The sequence below is a fragment of the Fonsecaea multimorphosa genome (assembly GCF_000836435.1).
Source record: "Fonsecaea multimorphosa CBS 102226 unplaced genomic scaffold supercont1.2, whole genome shotgun sequence".
NCBI lineage: Eukaryota > Fungi > Ascomycota > Eurotiomycetes > Chaetothyriales > Herpotrichiellaceae > Fonsecaea > Fonsecaea multimorphosa.
The window spans coordinates 2003977-2026202 of record NW_015971636.1 but is presented as its reverse complement, the minus strand read 5'-3'; the positions used below and the strand labels follow the sequence as shown (position 1 = coordinate 2026202).

General features: G+C 51.2%; 10 protein-coding genes across 10 annotated transcripts; 5 read left to right on the top strand and 5 right to left on the bottom strand.

The window, feature by feature from the left end:
* Positions 1-803: 803 nt before the first annotated feature.
* Positions 804-1927, top strand: Z520_01679 (uncharacterized protein; the record flags this gene model as incomplete). The annotated part of the gene is made up of 4 exons (XM_016772195.1): positions 804-972; positions 1036-1383; positions 1443-1623; positions 1687-1927. 4 exons carry the CDS (start codon positions 804-806, stop codon positions 1925-1927), a joined length of 939 nt encoding a protein of 312 aa, XP_016637334.1.
* Positions 1928-3070: 1143 nt separating this feature from the next.
* Z520_01678 (uncharacterized protein) lies at positions 3071-4795 on the bottom strand (the record flags this gene model as incomplete). The annotated part of the gene is made up of 1 exon (XM_016772194.1): positions 3071-4795. One exon carries the CDS (start codon positions 4793-4795, stop codon positions 3071-3073), a length of 1725 nt encoding a protein of 574 aa, XP_016637333.1.
* A 1222-nt stretch (positions 4796-6017) lies between these two features.
* Positions 6018-6709, top strand: Z520_01677 (uncharacterized protein; the record flags this gene model as incomplete). The annotated part of the gene is made up of 4 exons (XM_016772193.1): positions 6018-6144; positions 6195-6365; positions 6418-6526; positions 6583-6709. 4 exons carry the CDS (start codon positions 6018-6020, stop codon positions 6707-6709), a joined length of 534 nt encoding a protein of 177 aa, XP_016637332.1.
* Positions 6710-7633: 924 nt separating this feature from the next.
* On the bottom strand, positions 7634-9073 carry Z520_01676 (uncharacterized protein; the record flags this gene model as incomplete). Its single annotated transcript, XM_016772192.1, has 2 exons — positions 7634-8628; positions 8686-9073. The coding sequence occupies 2 exons, from the start codon at positions 9071-9073 to the stop codon at positions 7634-7636; spliced, it is 1383 nt and encodes a 460-aa protein (XP_016637331.1).
* Positions 9074-10911: 1838 nt separating this feature from the next.
* Positions 10912-12283, bottom strand: Z520_01675 (uncharacterized protein; the record flags this gene model as incomplete). Its single annotated transcript, XM_016772191.1, has 3 exons — positions 10912-11304; positions 11356-11809; positions 11865-12283. 3 exons carry the CDS (start codon positions 12281-12283, stop codon positions 10912-10914), a joined length of 1266 nt encoding a protein of 421 aa, XP_016637330.1.
* Positions 12284-13362: 1079 nt separating this feature from the next.
* Positions 13363-14213, top strand: Z520_01674 (uncharacterized protein; the record flags this gene model as incomplete). The annotated part of the gene is made up of 2 exons (XM_016772190.1): positions 13363-13421; positions 13490-14213. The coding sequence occupies 2 exons, from the start codon at positions 13363-13365 to the stop codon at positions 14211-14213; spliced, it is 783 nt and encodes a 260-aa protein (XP_016637329.1).
* A 132-nt stretch (positions 14214-14345) lies between these two features.
* On the bottom strand, positions 14346-16408 carry Z520_01673 (uncharacterized protein; the record flags this gene model as incomplete). The annotated part of the gene is made up of 3 exons (XM_016772189.1): positions 14346-15564; positions 15612-15766; positions 15815-16408. 3 exons carry the CDS (start codon positions 16406-16408, stop codon positions 14346-14348), a joined length of 1968 nt encoding a protein of 655 aa, XP_016637328.1.
* A 598-nt stretch (positions 16409-17006) lies between these two features.
* Positions 17007-18113, top strand: Z520_01672 (uncharacterized protein; the record flags this gene model as incomplete). The annotated part of the gene is made up of 6 exons (XM_016772188.1): positions 17007-17027; positions 17079-17216; positions 17276-17365; positions 17413-17448; positions 17501-17940; positions 17996-18113. 6 exons carry the CDS (start codon positions 17007-17009, stop codon positions 18111-18113), a joined length of 843 nt encoding a protein of 280 aa, XP_016637327.1.
* A 471-nt stretch (positions 18114-18584) lies between these two features.
* Z520_01671 (uncharacterized protein) lies at positions 18585-20816 on the top strand (the record flags this gene model as incomplete). Its single annotated transcript, XM_016772187.1, has 2 exons — positions 18585-19881; positions 19951-20816. 2 exons carry the CDS (start codon positions 18585-18587, stop codon positions 20814-20816), a joined length of 2163 nt encoding a protein of 720 aa, XP_016637326.1.
* Positions 20817-20988: 172 nt separating this feature from the next.
* Positions 20989-22059, bottom strand: Z520_01670 (uncharacterized protein; the record flags this gene model as incomplete). The annotated part of the gene is made up of 1 exon (XM_016772186.1): positions 20989-22059. One exon carries the CDS (start codon positions 22057-22059, stop codon positions 20989-20991), a length of 1071 nt encoding a protein of 356 aa, XP_016637325.1.
* Positions 22060-22226: the final 167 nt, after the last annotated feature.

Sequence of the window (22226 nt, the reverse complement as noted above, 5' to 3'; positions counted from 1 at the left end):
CTTTCCCAACAACGCACCTTTGTCCTTCTCCTCGTGCCCGCTGCAAAAGCTCTCAGCCTTTGAGCGAACTTTTGAAGATGCAAGGCCGGGAAGGCTTGGCGATGCTTGGCTGCGAGCTTCTCTCGCTTACCGAGCCTTGGCATCGCCCGTCCGCTCGAGTCTAGACGACACCCGACATGGACCACACGTTCAGCCCAACTTTTGAACAAGGCAACCAACGTCTTGCTTTCAAGCACAGGAATTCCACAAGTGCATGAGCGGAAGACTATTGCGGTCCAACCGTCGCTAGCCAGACACGCATACGGATCCACTAGCTTCCCGATCCTCCAGGGAAAGGCAGGAAATTCCAAACCTTTCGGCCTTGATGGGAAGTCTGTAATGTCCGTAACAGGTAAGTGCAAAAGTACCGCCTGAATGGTCGCCATGAGCAATAGAGAAGCTTGGCAAGCTACAGTATCTCGCGTCCGTCGAGCTGAGCCATTACGAATGGGAAAATGCGGCAACGTGCGGACACGAAACTCAACTGTACCTTTTGCCTTGCAGAATTTCCTAGGTTGGATTCGCCCAACTGGCTGCACCTAAACAGGATGCTTCCCCGAACTCGAGTTCGGTCATCCTCACGGTGGAAAACTATCAGCTCAACTCTCGCATTCGTTTGCTGAGCGGGAATTGACATGCTGGTCCACGTCCTCCCGAGGCCACGATCAGCCTTAAGTATCGTGCCTCATCCAAGTTATGGCAGGTCAAGTCTCTGCTCCTAGAGACACTGGAAAGCGCGCGATAAGTTTCTAGATCTTATCATGATGTCGATCACGAAGGCGATTGCAGTTGTTGTGGTGTGGCTCTTAACATCCAGCGTCTTTGCAACGCCCCATGGGTTTCAAAACACCTCACCTGCCCGGAAATATGCTCGTCGCATGTCGAATTACCACTTGAACAAACGTGATGACTGTGACGGAACAAGCTGTCCTGGTCAGTCATAGTGGAGCATTTATTCCTCACTCATCTGATCGTTAACGCTTTGTCCCCCCACAGATGGCTGCTACCAAGGAACAAATGATGTCTGTTGTTCTGGCGGAGGTGCTGTCGACGCTGGAGACATCTGCTGCAATGACTCGGCTGGAGGCGGCTGCGCTATCGGGCTAACTTGTGGATTTTGCGATGGTGATGGCGTGTGCTGCAGCGATAAATCATGCTCGGTTCTGGTCAACACGAATGGAGTCTCGAGTACTGTGACCGGGACTGCCTGCTCGCCCGGGTCGACTCAGCCAACCGTGCCACCCGTGACGACGCCTCCACCGGTCACGCCTCCAGCAGTCACGCCCCCGCCAGTGAGTGTGAACCCACATAACTTGACCTGTGGCTGGATAAACGGAAACTCAAGTAAGCTCATCGCGAACACATAGTATGCCAGTCAGAGGGCTGACAACAGATTCACACAGGTGACCCATATACCTGTCAGCCGCACAGCACATGCGTCGTCAACGATGAGTTCAATGCTTTCGCATGCTGCGATTCCAAGGGATCTTGCGACTTCAGGACTGCATGTGTTTACAACGGAAACCCGGTGTGCCTCTCATCGAAGTCAGGTGATTGTTACCACTTCGATTGGACCATCGACTGGTAAGACTGTCCCCTTTCCATTAGCCAATATGAGCCTTGGAATAAAACTGATCTGGTGGGCAGTATTGGTAACGCTGCCCATTGCGTCTACAATACGATGCCTCCGAAAACCACTAGTTCGGGAGGTTCGGGAACGGTTTCAGGCTCCTCCTCAAGCGTCACCGGCTACATATCGGCGAGGTGCCAAAGGAACACAGACACCACAACGGTTCTGCCTGTCTTTACGGGCGGGCCGACATATTCGCAATATCCGATCGAGTATTCCGACTTGCTGGCATCTATCAGTCCCTCAAAAACATCCTGATCCGGGCACTTGAACTCCAGTGTGTCTGGCGATGGAAGCTCTCGAACTTGTGGGAAGCGAGGTTGGGATGCACGGGACGAGGAGCGGGACATTCGTTTTTGATGTTGGTACGGTCGAACTCAAGAGCTCCAGCAGCGGTTGCTCCGCTTCCACTCGTGCTCCCTGAGAGCATAGCTCGAGTCAAAAAAAAAAGTTCTTGTTTCCTTTGCAGTTTGGGTTCCGCGACAGCCTGATGGGTGGGCTTTGTGCGGGTATGGAACCTGTGAGGTAATCTGTGATTACCTGGGAACAGAGGCTTGAGACGTGGCCCTCTGAGAAGCCCTTGCCTTGCTATATTGGAATCGAAGCGCCGTCATTTTCGCTGCAGGATTAATTGATTCTTTTTTACCCCCCTTCTAAGTAACGACCGTGTCTACGTTTTTTATCATTCAGTCGTGCGAGCATTACCGGTCAACTAATACGACATTGTGCAATCTCTTGGACATTCCGAGGAACGCTTGAGAGTAGGGACTCGGGTGTAGAACTACATAGCTGAGAGAGCCAACCCTTGCTGTGGACGGGGGTGGTTCTCCTAGGCATCGTAGTCCACGACCGATTCCCAACCAAGGCGTTAAGGAATTGCGCCCCCTCCACTGGTGAGAAACGGGGTGAGTCCCTCACCCGGCTCGCCCTGACTCGCGGGAGCCGGGGGGTTGAGCACAGGGCGGCGTCGCCCTGGGCCGGATCGGGGTGGAGGCGCGAGCAGTTCAACCACCCCCTTGGCATCGTAGCCTTGTTGGCCACTTCCCTAACTCAAGCCCGGCCCCTCTATGACGACGACGACGACGACGACTACAGAAGTCACAAGACTCTGTCCGTAGCAGACTGAAAAGAAGCCTTGATCCAGGCGGGGATCAAAATCATTTCTTTCAATTGAAGGTTTGGGAACATAATACTGGAATTTTGCTAAACCACGGACGATCCTTGATCCCCTCCCGCGCTTCAACGGCTTGATTGGTGTACAAAGAGCTCGGTGGTGAATATGCTCATTGAATTGTAGGAGACTCACCCAGATGACCCATTCATTTGCTCATTATGGTACCATGATTCTTGGACACTGCTATCCTGAAGCCCTGTGAAGTGAAGGTCGAGCAGACCGGCTTTTCACCTACGCGTAGGCGAGCTACTTCCCGACCCGGTCATAACCTCAACGTCCTCAAAATCCATATCCCAAGCATCTATTTCTGCCCACTTGCTTTTCCCAATCGTTGTTGACCTGTTCTGGACCTTTCTCCCACCTGCGACTAGTTCTTCTCCCGTCTCGCTCATGATACTCGTACTTTCAGCTCGAGCACCGCTCGGATGGCTAGGTTCCTCGGCTTGATGAGAGCAACGATTTTCCTTGTCTTGCCAGTAAGCCGTACCTCGGCCTTTGTGGGGGAAGCCACCATACGGCTTCGGCCGTCCTGCCTGGGATTTTGTGTTGAAATTCGACGATATGTTTGTAGAATGCTGTGACGGAGACTTAGTTTCGCGGTTCGAAGTAGATGGCCTCAATATAGGCGAGGTGATAGTGATGAGGTGGTTCGTACTTGATTTTGACCTTGACTTTGTGGACGTAGCAACATCGTGCAGCTTTTCAGCTTTCCCAGATTTAGCCTTGGGCCGCGTTTGCCCTGCCTTGGTCAAAGGTCCTTTCCGTTGTGTTTTCTTGCCCTTCTTCGAGGGAAGGAAATTCGACACGTCCTGTTCAGAGCCTTCGGATTCTGATAGGTCGACATCGGCTGCAATATCAAAGTTTGAGCGGGTTTGTTTTCGCTCTCGCTCGGTCCTTCGCCTCTTGGTGGGCATCAGGTGAGTTTGAAGCTCCTTCGTGGTCATAACAGGAGCGAGCTTCAGAGGATGCTTTGTTGATTTTGTAGATGCCGGCACTTTTCCCTTCACAGGAGACGGCGCCGGGGAGGAACTGCTCTGCGGAAGAGCCATGATATCGACTTCGTCACGAACATTTTCGCGTTGCCTTCGTCCCGACTCACGTAGTGCGGACACGGGCAGAGCCCGGAGAGAGGGCTCAGGGGTAGCTTCTGGTGAATGTATGATCCTCGAGGACTCTTCCACAGACTTGATGCCAACGGGCTCGAGAGGATTGGAGGAGCTAATTTTTCGTTTCCGAGACGACGACAGGAGTCTGGGTGATGCCGGGGCAGGGGTTGTGGGCTTGTTCGAAAGTTTAGAGACATCAAACGGTGTAGACTCGTCATCAGGTAGGAATTCTTCTTCCTCGTCGAGGTCAAAACTCGACGAATCCTGATCCAGATTTTGCAGAATGCTAGGCTGCCTTCTTCTGGGCTTCAAGGTGCCGAGAATGGAATCCTCTCTCGCCGGAGTCGGCTGTATGGGCCGCAAAATAGAGGGTTTCACAGCTGGTGATATGGTTGTGGCAGGTACCTGGTTCGTACCTGTCGCATTTTTTAAGACTCCATTCATGGTGGGAGACCTAGGCTTGAGCTGGTGCAGCTGTTTGTTGACTGGGATGGATCCATCTTCTTCTCGCATCTCTTGTTGACCAGTGCCAATTATCTCCTGCGTCGCTTTGGACATGTTTTTCCTTCTTTGCGCTCTGGTAGGATAGTTCCCCGGCTTGTCACCAGCAGCCACTGCGCCAGATGCGTAAATCTCCTGCCTTGGAACATTTCTTCCTCTCCTCCCATTGCCTTTGACAACGAGCCTATCGCTGTCATCGCTATCGTTCGGTCGAGGGCCGATTGGTTTGGACGCCAGCTTCTTCTCCAGTTCCACTTCAGCCGGGCTACTGTTGATCTTGCTTGCGCCGCGTGGAACTGGGCCATTTCGGTTGAGCTGACGGCGGCGAAGGGGAGCGCGAGGCATGGCTTGACAAGCGCGGCGCAGGCAAGCTGTAGGCGCAGCTCTATGTCGTTATTGCGCAGGGGTTTCACACACGCGCGTCACTTGACAACATTCGTATAAAGAGTAGGTGGGTTTAGGGCATTGCACAACAAGTGTGCGGTGGACAAAGTTGTGCGACGCGGTGGTGCTGCGGGCGTGGCGGGCGTGTTGTTGATGAGGTCACTTGGCGGGCTTCGAGCCCGCCGGCAGCTAGGGCTTGGCACGGCGCCGCTTTTTAATCCACCTCCTCCTACTAGGTACCTACCTAGGTACCTAGGTATTCTTCTTCTCTTGTTCTACTCGATACAGCTGTCTTCATGTCGCCAGATTCAGCCACACTGCAGACGATTCACCACGCTCGCTCAGAGAGCATCACCTCTAGCTTGAAACACGGCATTACTGCGGGCAATTGAGATAGCACAAAGGCGACACTGAACAGCTGTAGAGGCCAAATGTCCTGAAACACGCGCCCAGTGGCATCCTTTTGTATTTTCAGCATACCGTTGGTCCTTACCTTATGTAACCGGCAACCCTGGCGCCTGATGTATAGTGATTCAGCAGCAGGCTTGGCTCGGTCGATGAAGGTAGGCGCAAAAAAACTACTTACTCGATGACAGCGTTCTTCACAGGTCGTGATAGGCGAGAAATCTGTTACGAATGATTCTACGGCTATCATTCTTCTCGGTGAATCGGGCTTTAGAAGGAGACACTTGTGCTCCTAGACTCTCTGATGATGATATTCACCACTTGCTGCCATGACATTTGCCTCCAATCCTCGTTGCAACCCCGGGATTCGTTGTACGAAGTACGTGGGATTGCGACATCGGGCTTTTCAAATCACTGAACAGTTACAAATGAACGAACAAATGGGGGCACAGTATCCTGTTTATTTCGCCGTCAATACGAACTGAATAATCCTTGCGATCTATCCGTTAGACTGCCCGACCAATCATACCGGGAGAATCGGAAAGACTAAAGCACCGGTCCCAATCATCAAGTACGAGAATTCGGCTTGATTACAACTACATCCGTTCTGGCTTCTAACTTCATGAAGCGAGTCGCAATCGCGCACGTAGCATAGCGCTGGGAGCATTGTAGGTTTAAAAGGTATTTCAAGTGAGTCTGCCTCCAAGCGACGTACCTTCGCATCCGGTCAATTCAATCATCTAGCCACAAAATCAGCCTCATATTCTTCCTTCTCACAATGACAACTAAACTTGCTTCATTTCTCGAAAGCAATGCTAAGTTCGCCGAGAACTATGTGCAACCCCCTCCACTCCTGAAGATGCGAGAGATGTGGGCGCGAAAAGGCGCCAAGGGAACAGTAATCTGTGCGCTGGTTTTAGACGCGAGGAAGAGAAGGTATACTAACGAGCTCAAGTGTCTTGCAGCGACCCAAGAGTCATTCCCGAAAGATTCATGGGCTTGGACTTCGAAAACCCGGCGGCCGTCATCCGGAACGCAGGTGGAAGAGCCATGGATGCGATGCGAACATTGCAGGTTCTCAACACCATCACTCCACTTGATCTGATCATAGTCGTTCATCATACTGGTGGGTTTGTTTAGCTTTCCAGCCCGGATCTCTGCTAAATGATCAATCTCAGATTGCGGCACGACTCATGTCCCCGACAGCGAAGTGCGGGAAAGAATCAAGCAAATATCTTCTCTTCCTGCCGAAGACATTGATGCTATTGAGTTTGGCGAGATCACGGAGTAAGTGGAATGTATTAGGCATCGGTGTTGGAAGGCTGCTAATGCGTCCGCTGTAGTCTAGAAGCCAGTATTCGCGAGGATGTGGCTATGATCAAGGATGATCCTTTGTATGGAGGAAACGCTCCGGCGGTGGTTGGATTACTGTACGAGATTGAAACTGGCAGATTGAGACAGGTAGAATGATGAGCACGGATCATGCATTGCGAGTTGATTTAGTCGTTTCCCCCTCACAGTTGAGTAAATGTCATTGTATTTCGTGTCTGAATTCCTCGGTCCGTGCTTTCCTTGCTATATTGATACCACTGATTATTTTCTCATGGATCCGATTGCGGTTCGGTTGCGAGCCGCCCAAGCCGCCAAACCCCCATGGTTCAACACTATTATCCCTCTCTTTACTTGGGTGACATGAGCTGTGGACGTGACAAGAAATCTGCTGTCCCGACACCGCTTGATGCTCAGTAATGACCATTTTCGCTTCGCACACTGGGCAGCAAACACCTGGCATCACCTACTTGGAGCGGGTTCTTATACAGAATATCCGAATGGAGTCTTGTCAACACCAGAATACCTCCCTTTTTGCCGGGCGGTGTGTTCAGTTTATCTCCGCTTTAACCATGAACCAGTAAGGATGATCACATGGCTAATCCTTGGATATCATCAAGGAATCACCCTACTTATGTGCTTGGAGGCTATCCGATTTACCCACACCATGGCGCGCAATTCTGTGTAAACTTGTCGACCATCACCTCGAGTCTACAAACCTATGTCAGCCAGCTTTGGCTGACCCGCCTCCGAAAACCATGGATCGAGTCCGGCCTACTACAGGATCTCGCAGGAGTTGTTGACTCATGATATTGTACTGGTTTCAGGATAAGTACTTTAACAATACCGAAGGATATAGCCAGAGCAAATTCAAGGCTTTGTGGAAGCGTGAACAGGCACTTTGGGTATGAGAGTAATTGGGTAGTTTAATTAGCTCTTCAGGAATAACAGTATTACCCTGATGGTTTGACTAAGTATCATATGCAATTCGACTACCAGACATTGAGAGTGAAACACAAATCTATTGACCAACGCCAACTCCCCACGACCGAGCGATCCAAAAGACTAGCAAAGCTCCAACATGGCTCCTGCTTTGCTGAATTCTTCATCCAACCAAACCTTGAATTGATACCTGTGGTAGCTCCGCATGATAGACAATTGCTTCTCTCGGGAGGCGTTTCCCTTTGCATTCTTTCTGAGATTGTCAAGGTGCAATTTGACCCCCTTCATAATTCCTTCCACAACCTTTTGGAGGCACTCAGCCTTATGCTCGATGGAGCGGAACCGCCACGTCCACTCGAGGAAAGTCAACTCGGTTGCGGAGTGGTCCTCGTTCGGTGCATCTGTAGCGGACGCTCTAGCGCCATTGTGGAGCAGCGCGTTCTCAATATTCCCGAAGATCAAGACATTGTAGTAGAAGCTAAGGACCGGTTCTTTCCAATCTTGAAACCTTTCGCGGTCGTCCATGTCTTCCGACTCCGAGTTCGAGTCGCGATACTTCTTTCTCTCTTCCGACAACTTGAAGAGAAATGCAGTGAAGGCCTGAGCCATGAGGTGGGTGGACTCGCAACGCCATCTGCGACCGAATGACTCAAAGGTTGCAGCTCCACTAACAGATTGCTTCATTTCAATCTCAGGATCAGATGATCCTATCGTCTCTGGGACAGTGGAATGTGCCCTTCCTTCCCTGTAGCCAGTTTCAATCATTTGCCCATGATTGAGTGCATCGCCATCCGGTTCGCTCCTTGCTGCTTCCTGGGGATGAGGAGCTATATGTCCAACATCCACTTCGCCGCTTGCCGGTTCCTGGGGACGAGGAGCCGCAAGTCCACCATCCAGTTCACCGCTTGTCGCTTCCTGGGGATGAGGAGCCGTGGGTCCGCCATCCTGGATAGGCTGCGGTTCCAATGCCTGCTTGTTCGATCTGGTATTATATTTGATTTTTCTCCTTTTTGCATGCAAATTCTGCCGGTGTTGCTCTGGTAGAAACTCTATATAGTCGGAGTCACTATCCCGGCCTGGGGGAACTGATTCGCCATCTTCATATTCAGTAAGGTCCACTAATCTCGAATTAGGGATGCTGTACCGAGTACAGTAGACTTGGCTTTGGCTCATACCGTAGTTCTGCAATGCATTGTCTGCTCCTGCTCTGTTTTCCCATGCCCAATTTTGTGGTCTCCGCATCTGAGGCATAGCTCGCCTTGCTGGTTTGCCTCGAGAGCTATTGTCTATGAAGTTTCGACGCTGCGCTTGAATGATGCCTGAGACAGAGCGCAGAATATTCTGTTGTGCAGTTCGGTTTCCAGCTGAGAAATAAGTGGCACCCTTAAGGTCAATGAAGGCTTGTGCCACTTGGAGAATATCGGCTTTGTGGACTCTGGTGGTATCGGTGGACAGCAGGCGGGATTTCCAGAAGGCTGTAATATCTTTCTTGAGCTGTTTTCGCTCGGCTGGTGGTAACTCCAGGGCTTGCAAATTCTCTGAGACAGATAAGCAACGAGGCATCACCCTTCAGGTGGCTATGTCGACCTTATGAAGAGGAAAGTAAAGAGAACGGAACGTTGTGAAGAATTTGAAGCGGTCAGAAAACAAGGAAAAGGGAGGTGCTGTGGTTGTTGGCGCCACAAATGCCAGCCTCACCCCTTCCGCCTAGTGATTCAGACGGACCCCTGCAACAGTCAGAACACGAGCAAGCATTGGCCCATTAGGCCCATGCAAGCTTGTTGCTGTGCTGTATCAGAGCTAAACAGTACGCGTACTACTTGATCCTGGCAAGGGAACCAAAAGTGGAAAGGATGCGGCAGGAGCATGCAGCCTGAGGCGCATTTTGCCAGGCTGACCATGACTTCTCCCCTGCGGCATCTACAATTTATTTACAGTACGGAGTCCGATTATACCTGGCTATCTCAAGCCCGCACAGCTTGGTCCGACGTCTATTTCAGCGACAACAGTGAATGAACCGTCATGCACTGTTGCAACCACGGTCGAACGAGAAATGGCTCCCACAGCCTCAGCGATATTCGTCTGCGCTTCTCGTAAGAATTGTCTGCTACAGGCTGAATCCACCATGGCCCTGACAGCCCCAGCGTTGTCACAGCGGGAGGACAAGAGCAGGAAGTGAATAGAAGGTTGAAATGCATATGTGAACAAGATAGGGTTGGATGGAAGTAATCAACTACGATGGAGAACGTCCGGTCAGGCTGAAAAGTGATATCCTACGTTCACAAGTGATCTGTGAGGGTTCGTGTCCTTGCCCACATTGTGAAGATAATGGAATGTGGTTGAGCAGATCATTTGATTCCAAAGAGTGAAAATAGGTGCATTATAATAGAACGCAGAGAAGTCATCGTCGGCCAAGTCGCTAGAGAGCAACGGTGACATCTCGGCCTACCCTCAATGTCCCCGCTGATTGAACGAGGCTGAAAACACCTTTCTCAAAAGAAAAAAAACCGCAGAACATATATATATATATATATATATATGCATATACTGCAAACCGGAGAAAGCATGGACTTCCTACCACCGCCAGATGGCGTCGAGTCCCATTTTGCCCGGGCCCGACCTTGGCGGCCCGAAGTCCCAGACTTCGACAATCAGGGCTTCTTAGGCCATGACCATCGTCAAGGCTGGGACGTCGATGCATTACTCTGGGGAAAGATCACCGCCGCTTGCAAAGACTGGGAGGCCTGTTATGCCTCAGATGCAAGATAGCAGAATTACTGGCTTGTCAACCACACGACAGAAAATTTTTGCTTGCGTCGGGCCTTTCCTTCGAACATGGATCTCCTTCGGTATTCAGCGGCCACTCTAAATCCCTCTGGGGCCATGGCAGCGCCGCTTTGCTCAGGCACTATGTGACCTTGCTCGACTTCGGCTCGGCCACATGATATCTCGTGACCTTGGATCCCTGATTGGTAGTTGCTTTGTACGAGGAATGTATAGTAGATGAATAAAGAGGCTCCCCACAGGTCGTGGTTGTGCGCGTTGCCGCCGTCCTGAGGGTTTGCGCCATCGCAGCATGAACATGAGCCCAAGGCTACGCCAACTTATCCAGCTCTTCGAAGCTGCTGTTGTATTCTGATTTACCAGTTCGTGAGCATTCGATTGTCCGAGTGACTGTCTACTAGCTGCGAGAACCTCGCTGGTTGTGTCCATAAGTTGACACGTTCACAATTGCCCATGCTGCATGTCTACCGCAGTTTGAGAGGCCTTTCTATCGCAATCCAATGTTGACACGCCGTCACCGTCTCCACGCCTCAGCGCCGAGCCCGTCGCCAGGAGCTCTAGAACTTGCGTCGAAGAAGTCACCTCAACAGAGAACATGTTGGTGGGTTTCTTCGCCATCAATTGTTGACAGCGCCGCCAGTTCGGCTACGGGCTCGGATTGGAGACCGACCTAACCCAGAGCCCTTACAACCGGCTCGGCTCAGAACAAATTCTTCATCAAGTTTCCCGGTAAGTGCGTCGTCTTCACTTTCACCTTCTTGAGAAGAGTCACCCTCATCGCGATCCAGGCCATCCGAACCCTGAGATTGTCGTGCCTTCTCTGAAGCAAGCTTCTTACGATGCGCGGTTGTGAGCTCTCCTAGCTCGATTTCATCACAGAGTTCATCAAGCGAGATCTGAATAGTTGCGCCATGGAGTGAAGACGGAACGAAGGATGGTGGTGCTATGTCGAACACAGAAATTTGTAGAGGTGGACCAGAGACCCGTGCGCCAGTCTCGGTTCGCACTTCCTAGGCACTAAAGTCAGTGTCAATATTCCAAGATGTAGCCGAGATACTAACTTGAGAATAGTGTCTAAGTAGATCACCGGTGGTCGTATTAGAATTGTCGCGTTGCCAAGTGTGCAAAGTAACTCTCTTGGAGCGATCATAGTCAATAGAGATGCCAATTACCTTTTGAGTATTCAGCGAAGTTTCGAAAAGGTAGAACTGAGCCAGTTTCTCGAGCTGTTCAGACTTCTGCGAATATGCCACCTCTAGTGCAAGACCATACGATAAATCGTCGCGGTAGGAGAAGTAATCATCTGGTTGATGAATATCAGGGTCTTGTTCGCTATCCACATCGCTGGAGCCACAGCTCCTAATTTTAAGCATGAACTGCTCTTTTCCTGGTGTACCGCGGCATATCGAGGCTAGCCCTCTATAGAGTAGCATAGCGAAGCCCCTGGAGGTCATTTCATGGGTATGGGAAAGCATTCGATGAACAAAGGTTTGGGTTTTGGAGAAATAGTCACATCTAAAATATCTTCGTATCAGCTACAGTCCAGTGGGTGGTTAGTGTTTGTGCGTACCGCAATTTGTCCCAATCACCACGGCGTTCAAGAAGTCTTCGGAGGATGTCCCACTCAGATGAGGTTATTTGATATGTGTTCCACTCAGCACCGGAATCTCGTCTAGATAGGCGTGCTTGTATGTCTTGGATAATGAAGGACGCGGTGAGAGGGCGGTTCAAAGAGTTGGAAGTGGAACAGTCAGAAGGAGGGAAGAAATCGTCAGAAAGCGTATGCGCGCTGTTGTTGCCTGGTTTGGAGGATGCAGTCGGTCTTTCTGTTGCGTCGATGGGGGGGGAATCTGCGGGAACGGTTTGTGCATGCGACGCGGCTTGAACCCCAGCATCGCTGCGGCGACGGTGAGGAAGGTTCTGCATTGCTGTCGGCGACGCAATAAGGATAAAGAATGACGGCAGGAAAACAAAGACCGCGGAGGACATTTTATATGCGGTCTTCACTTGCACCAGACAGGCACGTGATAGGCACGTAACGCTCTTTGTCCTCTGCATTTGGTCACCTCGTCCACGTCCATTGGCAAACTACCTACTTGATGGGAGACCCTTCACCTTTCGTACGCCGTGCTGTCGCAGGAGGCAGCAGTGGGTAATGCGCCGTGTGAAATGTTACAATTTCCACCATGAGAAATATCTTGCTTCTTGCTTCCAACTGCTCTCATCATCGAGGTCATCCTTCCTTTCCTGTCCATTGCCCAAGAATATCCCAGACCAGGCTGCCCACTTTCGATGCTAGGGGCAGCTCTCGACCTCGCCTCCTCCTTCATGTCCCTTGGTCTCCACGGAGCGAAGAGCGTGAGAGGCCATCTCGCTACCTCTGCAAGATGTTTTGGATACTCTCAGCTTGCGGGCATCAGAATGACGATGGAGCTGACCTTCGGCCTCCTGGAGTTCTGCCAACGAGAAGGAGCGGACCAAGGGTCTTAGTTTAATGGCTGCAAGAGACGCCTTCAAGAGACGCTGCAAGGTCCCTCTTCCGCAAAATATTCCATAGCGATAGAGGAATTAACTAGATACAGCTATTCCTTGACGTATAGTCACAACTCGACACGAAGCTAAAGGAGAGCGTACGGTTCTCATGGGGTTAGCGTTCCTTCGCGCCAACGCGCCAGCCAACCACAAAATTCTAAAGGATGTTGTGATTCTTTTCGGAAGAATCCGAAGCTTCGGATACAAGCCAATGATCCACCCTCGGAATACGAAAAGGCAGCGTGGATGTTTTCAACCTAGATTTGAAGTCTGCGATCAAGATCGCCGGAAACAGCAAAGCATACCCGTCACGAATGCGGCCGACCTCGAGCCGGGCTCGTCACTACGAAAGCATGGCCAGACAGAAGCAGCAAGAATCCGAAATAGTCTGCTCTTGTGATCAAGAGGCAGTCGGTCTCATTGAGACTTGAAATTGCTGAGATGCGTTCTCCTCCTGGAACCCATCAACAAGTGTGAGCCTGCGAGGTTTGCGCCGATCTTGAGCACCTCCATTTCCAACCCACCAAGACCAAAAGATGTCCCTCGACAATCGCCTGGAAGGCAGACTGGCTTTGATCACTGGTGCGTCAGGAGGGTATGCCATTCCTTCATTTCGAGTTCCGATCGTAGCAATGAAAGCCTCTTACTAAACATAATACCTAGGATCGGTTCTGCCTGTGCACGCGCACTATGGAACAACGGAATGTCCCTGGCGCTCACTTACTCAAGCAACAAACCCAGCCTGGAAACCTTGATAGCAGAACTCGAATCTTCAAATGGCGAGAATTCGAGTCGTCGTCGTCGTCAGATATCCATGCATCAAGTCAGGCTCGAGACTGATGGCGACATTTCAAGTCTTTTCCAAGATATCCAGGCCATTCACAGTCACTCACCGGACGTCCTCATAGCGAACGCCGGGTACGCCAAAGTGATCCCCCGCCCGGAGGACATTACCATCGAGGAGTTTGACCGCACCATCTCGATCAATTTGCGCTCAACCTTCCTGCTTGTCAAGGACTGCTTGCCTTATATGATAGAGCAGTCATGGGGTCGAATTGTGTTCATTTCCAGTATAGCTGCTGAAGGAGGCGGTATCAATGGCTGTCACTATGCTGCTTCAAAAGCCGGCATGAATGGTATGATGAAGAACCTTGCCACTAAGCTCGGTAGGGGAGAGATTACAGTCAACAGCCTCGCGCCGGCAATGATTGGGGACACGGGCTTGATCCCTGATCCAAAAATGCTCGAAGGGACGCCGGGCGATGTAAAGAATATTCCTGTTGGCCGTCTCGGTACACCGCAGGAGTGTGCAAATGTGGTGGAGATGATTTGCAAGACGGGTTATTTGACCGGGCAGAATATCTTACTAAGTGGAGGCCTCAGATGAGATGTGTACCTCCATACGCCAGATGAGCCTTAGTTGAGTGAGAAGACATGGGCAATTTCCATGAAACAGAAGCTCAGGATGATACACAACGTCCGATTTCGAGTCTGCACCTAGTGGCAAGCCAACACATTGCTAGTGGTTGTGTCGAGGAGCAGGCCACCGCTGCGCAACCTTCTGATATTTAACAGCACAATTTAGCACCATACCGTCGCTCAACTGACTCGTTTCGTTGCGAAAGATTTCCTGCCAGGGCGTCTGGCTTTCCACCGTCAGTTGCGCTACCTTCTCAGCCATTTTTGCCCTCCTACTCTCCATTTCCTCCTCAGAGAGGAGTAGATCAACCCGGCGAGCATTGAGGTCAAACCGTAACGTATCTCCGTTGCAGAGTAATGCAAGGTTCCCGCCAGCCGCTGCCTCAGGCGATGCGTGCAGGATTGAAGGTGAACCTGACGTTCCAGACTGTCGGCCGTCTCCAATACACGGCACCGCGCGAATTCCTGCCTTGAGTAGCCTTACCGGGGCGTGCATGTTGACAACCTCGGCTGCGCCAGGGTACCCGATCGCGCCGGTACCACGCATGACCAGTGCTGGCCTCTCCTGGGGATCTAGTCCGCCCTCGTCATCCAGATTTGCGTTGTAGTCCTCCGGGCCGTCGAATACTCTGACCTTAGACTCCCAGGTATTAGGATGTTTTGGGTCTTCGAGGAATGCCTTGCGAAACTCGTCCGATATGACGGAGGTTTTCATTATTCCTGAGTCGAAAAGAGTGCCCTTTAGATGCATAAATCCTGCATTTTGCTTCAGTGGTTGGTCGTAAGGCCGTATAACCTCACGATTCCAAGAGAATTGACCTCGTACGCTCTCGCCTATACTCCGTCCAGTACAGGTCAATGCGTCCGCGTGTAGTTTCTTTGCCTCGAGTAATTCGGCCATAACTGCAGGGAGACCGCCTGCTCTATAATAGTCTTCACATAGCATCTCACCGGCGGGCTGTACGTTGGCTAGTAAGGGAATTGAATATCCAATACGATCCCAGTCATCCATATCGAGCTGAACCCCAACGTGCCGAGCGATGGCAACCAAGTGGATAGGGCAATTCGAGCTTCCGCCGATAGCCGTGTTGACGACGATGGCGTTTTCAAATGCTTCGCGAGTCATGATGTCGCTAGGTTTAAGATCCTCGTAGACCATAGTGACAATCCGCTTGCCAGTTCGGTAGGCGCATTGCAGTCGTTCTCGATAAGCGGCAGGGATCGCAGCGGATCCTGGCAAGGCCATCCCGAGTGCTTCGGCGAGGGCGTTCATTGAAGACGCAGTGCCCATAGTATTGCAATGTCCAGCGGATGGTGTTCTGGAGCCTATTAGTCTTCCGGTAATGAGCGTAATAGATATACACACCCGGCAGTGACCATATCGGCGAATTCCTCATCATTGATTGCACCCTCCGCTTTCAGCTCTCTGGCACGCCAAAGAATTGTTCCGGTACCAATCAACTCGTTTCTAATGCTTCCATTGAGCATAGGCCCAACGTTCAACACGATAGAGGGGATGTTCTGTTGCTCATGTCAACGACTTCGACGTATAACGGAGAAGCATCGTACCACTGTCGCTGCCGCCATCAATGCAGCAGGTGTCGTCTTATCACAACCTGTCAGGAGAACCACTCCATCAAGTGGATAGGAGTGGAGTATCTCGACCAGCGTGAGATAGGATAGATTCCGATCCAAAGTCGCCGTGGGTCGGCGGCTGCTCTCCTGGATCGGGTGGCAGGGGAATTCAATTGGGATCCCACCGGACGCTATAATGCCATCTCGCACTCTTTTCGCCGTTTGTTGGTGATAGCGGTTGCATGGGGAGAGATCTGATCCGGACTGTGCGATGCCAATAATAGGCTTTCTCGAGGATATTTCTTCCCTAGTCAATCCATAGTTCAAATACCGATCCAAGTAGAGTACATTCAATTCTGGATTCGAGTCGTTAGAGAACCAATCTTCAGATCTCAGTTTCCTGTGCTCCGGCTTCTTGTGTTGAGTGCTCTGAACCCTTTCCAGTGGCCGTTCCAACGTGGAGAGCTTTTGTTTTAGATTCGAATTTTGCTCCTGTAATTCTTTGACCTTGCACTTGAGATCCTCGATGTCAGTAGGAAGGTCTGCTTCATCGCATGGGCTTGTGCAGCCTTTGCAGACTTCCGCCATCTGCCTGAGTTGAAGCGGTCCAGAAGTAGAGACTCTGTTTCGATGTTCCAGCTAGACAACCACATGTAATAGACTCGCGAAAGCTCTTAAAGGAATGAGCATCATTAGTCGAAGGAGTGTCCAAATTTGTAAGGCGTCAGAGGAGGGTGTCAGAAACCATTGATTCTCGTTGACATCAGTTCACTGTACCAGGATAACTCCACATATGCGGCCAAAAAGCATAGGAGCAAATTGATGGCGTCTGCCACTGCAAAACCGGACACAGCACAGGGCTCCGAAAATACTCATCCGGTAGATTGTTTTTTGAAGAAATGCTAGTATCCGCCTTTTTCAAGGTCGGCGAAGGCCAAATTCGGCTCTCTTTGTTCGTGCTCTGCAACATCTTCCGATGGCTTCGGAATTCAAATCGTCGGCTTTGGTGACGGCACACCTCGACATCCGATCAATGAATGACCGCCTCGTTCAGAAAATTGCCATCCTGAACACCTAACATGGCATTGTATCAAAAGCGAGTCCTAGTTCTGTAGACAATTGAAGCAGAAAGATCGATGAGAGTGGTGCTATATCATTGCACGAAGATTTGAGGTTGTGATACAATATGGTCCAGGCAAAATTCTCCGTATGCGTGATACCCCAACGGAGATTTGTATTATGCTGAGATATCGAATAGCGCTTGGTACGCTTTATCGCCGACGACGATACAGAGTACTACGGTGATGCGGGCGAATCAACAGATGGCAGTTTTAGTACTGCTCGAGTCATCGAAGGGAACATCTTCGATAAATTCGAAGTCACCAGCAATGTGAAGGTCGGGAGTTCCTGATGAGGTCTTCATCTCTTCCACTGCTAATTTTTCTTTCGGTACAGAAGATCAAAAAACTCGTTGCTCCTCTGAATCGAAGCACTACACATATAGTCCGTGGCTTTGGAGTTGCCTATAAAGGCGTGCCGGAAAAGGTTCAATGAGACTCGAGCTCAAGGGTGACATGAACTAACATTCCCAGATGGGTTTCAAATTTCCTGAGTATCCAGTTCTCTTTGTAGGTCGATCGAAGATATCATGCTTCGATGCCCACTGATGAAGGTATTTAGTACAAACCTGTCACAGCAATCATCGGACCGTTCGATGACGTTCCTATTGATTTGTCAAGCCAGGATGATGGACTGGATTGTGAAGTCGAGCTCGTTGTGGTCATTGGCAAAGAGGCGCTCAACGTGCCGGAAGAGGATGCGCTGAAATACGTGCTGGGGTACACAGTTGGTAACGATATGACCCATCACGGTTGGATGCGCAAGGGCAACAGGATGGGCGCCCTGGGCAAGAATTGTGACGGCTGGTGTCCGATAGGGCCTTGCATCATCCCCACTGATGCTGTGGAGGACGTTCAGAAGATGCGCCTCTGGACGAAGATCAATGGGGAACTGATACAGGATGGTTCAACCAAAGATATGATCTTTTCAATAGCGCGTTTGGTCTCATTTTCGTCTCAAGGGACGACACTGTTGCCTGGGGACATCATACTGACTGGAACGTAAGTGGTCCGTCTTTGCTTTAGGATGTCCTCATAAAATTGCTGACAATGACAGACCGCTGGGCGCTCGGGCTGTTTTGAATCCTCCGATTTGGTTGCATGACGGTGATGTGATGGAATTGGGCATCGAGAAGATAGGTACCATCAAGAACAAGATCACCTTCAAGAAATAGAAAGACGGCGGAGGCAGATCGAAAAGACCTCTGTCTTATGGTCACAAGCTATCCTTCGTGAGCACCTTCGCCATACATACAAATAGATTTAATACTCAGGTACCTTGGCAATCCAGGAAGCCAGTGACACATTTGATTCTAGACTTTTTTTAACTTGACCTTAGTTCCCGTAGTCGGTCTGCCCGACCTCCCCAGATTTCAACTTCGAATCAAAGTTTGTAGTGAGGTGAGAGCGGCCCACGGTTCCGCACTTTTTGGGCCTTCCTGCTGCCCAGAGCTCATGAGCTCATGATCCCTCCCCCCCGCGTTTCTCTCCACACCTTCTACCCTTCTCTCCTGTCCGCGGAAGGGAACGTCCCAGACCTCGATCGCCAAGTTGCATTTCTACGTCTTGTTTGATGACATGTCCAACCAAAGAACTATCAGGACCTCCGAAGAGAGCTTCGAGACAATCCATCAAAGTCCCACAACATGATGTCTCCATCTACCAGAGCAGCCAGGAAGAGAAACGGCCCGCGCTGTCCAAACGCCTGTGACTCGTGCAAAAGACGCAAAGAGAAGTGCAATGGACAACGGCCTTGTACGCGTTGCTTGAAACGAAAGGTGGAGCACAGTTGTTACTTCAGTGACCCTCGGCGTCGCGACGTTGAAGTACGCCCCGATAACGCTCTGCAACCCTCCGAAGATAGTCCAGCTGTGGGTGAGCTCGAGGAAGATCCAGTCATCGATGCCACTGATAGCCAACCACGAGATCTTCACCTCTCACACCTACGCATACCTGTCCCTGGAATTTCAAGGCTCCTGCGCGACCCCAACAGCAGCTTCGTCTTCATCGGCGAATATGCCAATCTTTCCTTTCTGCACAATGTGCGACACCTCGTCCAGAGCAAATTCGGACTATGGCAATCAATGTCCCAACCAGGAAATGATTTGACAATGCAATCTGGCGAAGTTAGTCATCATGACTGGCTCAGCACGGGGAAAGATCTTTCAATGGCCAAGCCAGACATCGAAACCGGGAAGCAGCTACTTGCTGACTATTTGTGGTCGACGTCCTGTATTCTGGATGTGCTAGATCCCGATGAAATCAAGGCCAAATTCAGAGCCTGGCTTTCACAGCCAGTCGAGCCTTCAGATCCCGTCAGTCCAAAATACTATCTGATCCTCGCCCTTGGGGCGCAAGCGAGCCCGGAATTCTCGGACGAAGACGCAGAGAGCTACTTCAATGCGGGTCGATATCTTACCATGACGCATTTCATCGACAAGCCAGCCATCTTGGGCATCCAATGCCATATTCTTATTACTATGTTCCTAATTGGAGCTTCACGGCGTGACGCCGCTTTCTTGAGCTTTGGAAATGCTGAGCGAGCGGCTTACGCCCTGGGCATCCACCGGCGCAACATCTCGCGGGTGTTCCGAAAGGCTGGGTACGAGGCGAGAGAGCGAGCGTGGAGGAACATTCGGACGTTGGACGTATTTCTGGCGTGTTCCTTGGGCCGGCCCATGGCTACTTCGGAAAGTCGAAATGCCCTGGCTGGAGATAACTATTCCGCTGTGGCGGGTCTCTGCTACATCACCGAGTCCATTTTTAGCGGAATCTATGGCAAGAGTGTCATCGATAGCAACATTGTTGAAAGCATCAGCAAAAACCATCGGATTTGGCTCTCGCTGCTACGAGAGGGCCTGGCTTTTGACAATATCAGCCCGGAGCTGGAGTTGACCGGCAGCAAAAGACCCAACATGGGCCTTTATCACATTCGCAATGGATGTAAGTGGGAATCAACTAATCTGTGCGAGTCTGAAAAGGGTTCCCAGCTGACCATGAGTGCTGAGACAGATTATGTCTCCATCATCCTCTTGACCCGACCCTTCCTCATCCACATGGTGTCTCAAAACCGCAGCCGACATCAGGGAGAGAAATGGAACGAACATAGCTCCCATCAGGCCGCTCCTGATGCACCCGAGACCGCATACGCCTACGCCTGTGTTGACTCTGCCACACGAATCATTTCACAGCTTCGCAACCTCGTCAAATGGCCGAATCTCCCGAAACATTTACCGTTCGTGGTCAACTCGGTTTCAGTTGCCGCTCTCGTTGTCGGACTGGCTTTCTTTGCCAACCTCGATCAACGTTTCCCTCTCTATGAGTGTCTCTGGGACAGCACTGCCATCCTCAAAACTTTTGCCAAGCATGACCTCGTGGCTCGCCTGTACCTAGCCGTGATCAAGGACTTGGAGTCTGCATGTCGTGCATATGTCACGCAGAGAGATAGGCCGGCGCAGGGATCGGAACCGCAACTTATGGGTGGCCAATTTGGTAAATTCCAGATAGGTGAACGTACGGAACAGCCAGTGGCAACAGCCCTTGCTGGTGGTGGTGGCGGCGGCGGTGGTGGTGGAAGCAGCAGAAGTGATGAATCAGTCCGCGATCAACCATCTACAATTTCCGACATTGGGACAGCCGATCTCGATTCTTTGGACGCGGCCTATTTCGATTTTGGAGAAGGACCCGACATCACGTATGATGGGTTGCATTGGACGCTCCCTGCAGAGGAAACGGAGAACCCACAGCAGCACTCACAGATCGAAGTGGACGAAATCAATTTCGATCCTAACGTCTTGAGCGGCAACCAGGCAAGCTGGTCCTTTCCGTCCAGATACAACGCAACAATACCAGAGTCTGTCTTCTGGCCGCCGCAGTGACGCACTTCTGGGCCAGCCATAGATCCCAAAAGCTCTAATCAGCATTAGGGACTTCCCGCATTGAAATGGGTGATAAGAGCAGTTACGAGAGAATTACTTTTGTACTAAAAGCCTTGTTGTCTCATCAGCCTGTCTGTTGTGCACGACCTTTCACTTTTTGGCTTGCAAGCATCTAATGCCAGTCGGCCCACGTCCCACCCAATTCAATCTTCGACAAGGAGCCACCAATGGTGAGCACAGAAGCCGGATCTGAGACGCCAGCATACGCTGTGTTATTGCCTGTGCTGCTTATATAAAGCGTGTTCTGGTCTCGTTGAGTTCGTCCCCAGCGGACCGATGTTGGGCCCCCTACCGCGGCGATTGGAGTTGTTTGATTGGAACCGTTGCCTGGGGCATATACGATCTGGTTGGTAACGGGTGCAGTGAGATAAGCGCCTCTTCCATTACCTTGGACAGGCTGCAGGTCATCTATGACGGTGCCGACCCCGAGAATCTGGAGAGTGCCATCGACAGCCGTGCCCGCCGGACCGACGGTATAGCGACCAAATGTTTTCTGGCGCGTGTTGCTGAAGTATGCATAAGGAGCCCGGTAGCATAAGCCATTTGCGCCAACAGTCCCGTTCGGAAGGACGGCCCCCGTGCCAACAGGAGCAAGAGCCGAACTATTGAGAGATACGCCGTAAGCCCCGGTCACAGTGTTGATGCGCCAGATCACGGGCTTTTGGGCATCGGTGGCAAGCAGGTAATCGGTTCCATCGACGCTGGTCAGTCCATCCAAAAATCCTCCTTGGGTGATATTGGAGACCAAGGTTAGAGGCAGCGATGTGTTTCCCTTGCCACTCCAGTCGCGCAGATTAAAGCTCCATACTTTCTCCGTGTCGGCAGCTGTTGGCTGGTGGTTGTTGGTCTGGAAGCTTGTCGACACGACATAGAATATATCATCGCCGTGTTCAGTGATACTGGTGAAGGTGTCTCCAGGAGGCAAGTTGGCGATCGAGTATACGTTCTGAGGGTTCATGGGGTCGACATAGAAGATCTCTCTCGTGTACAAGCTGGTCAACAGGATAGTGCCGTCGCTGCGCACAGCCAAGTTCTCAAGAGCGGTTCCATCAGGGAAACGACGAACAATTGTCGCTTGTGGTGGCGCAGTAGCTGCCACCGAAACTGAGGCCGGAAGTGCGACGGTCTGAGTGAGCAGTGCCGGTAGTGACAAAAAGGACAGGTATGCTGGTAACTTGGGCATTGTGATTGTTCGAGTGTGTGGAAGGTGCCGAGGCCTTTGGAAAGTCCTTCAGACTGCCACAGAAGTTCCCGCCCCGTCGACTAGGCGGGAAGATCAAAGCTTTTGTATCTGTTGTCCTCAAAAATAGAAGTGGCATTCACCGTCACTTGTTCACAACTGCACTTCGG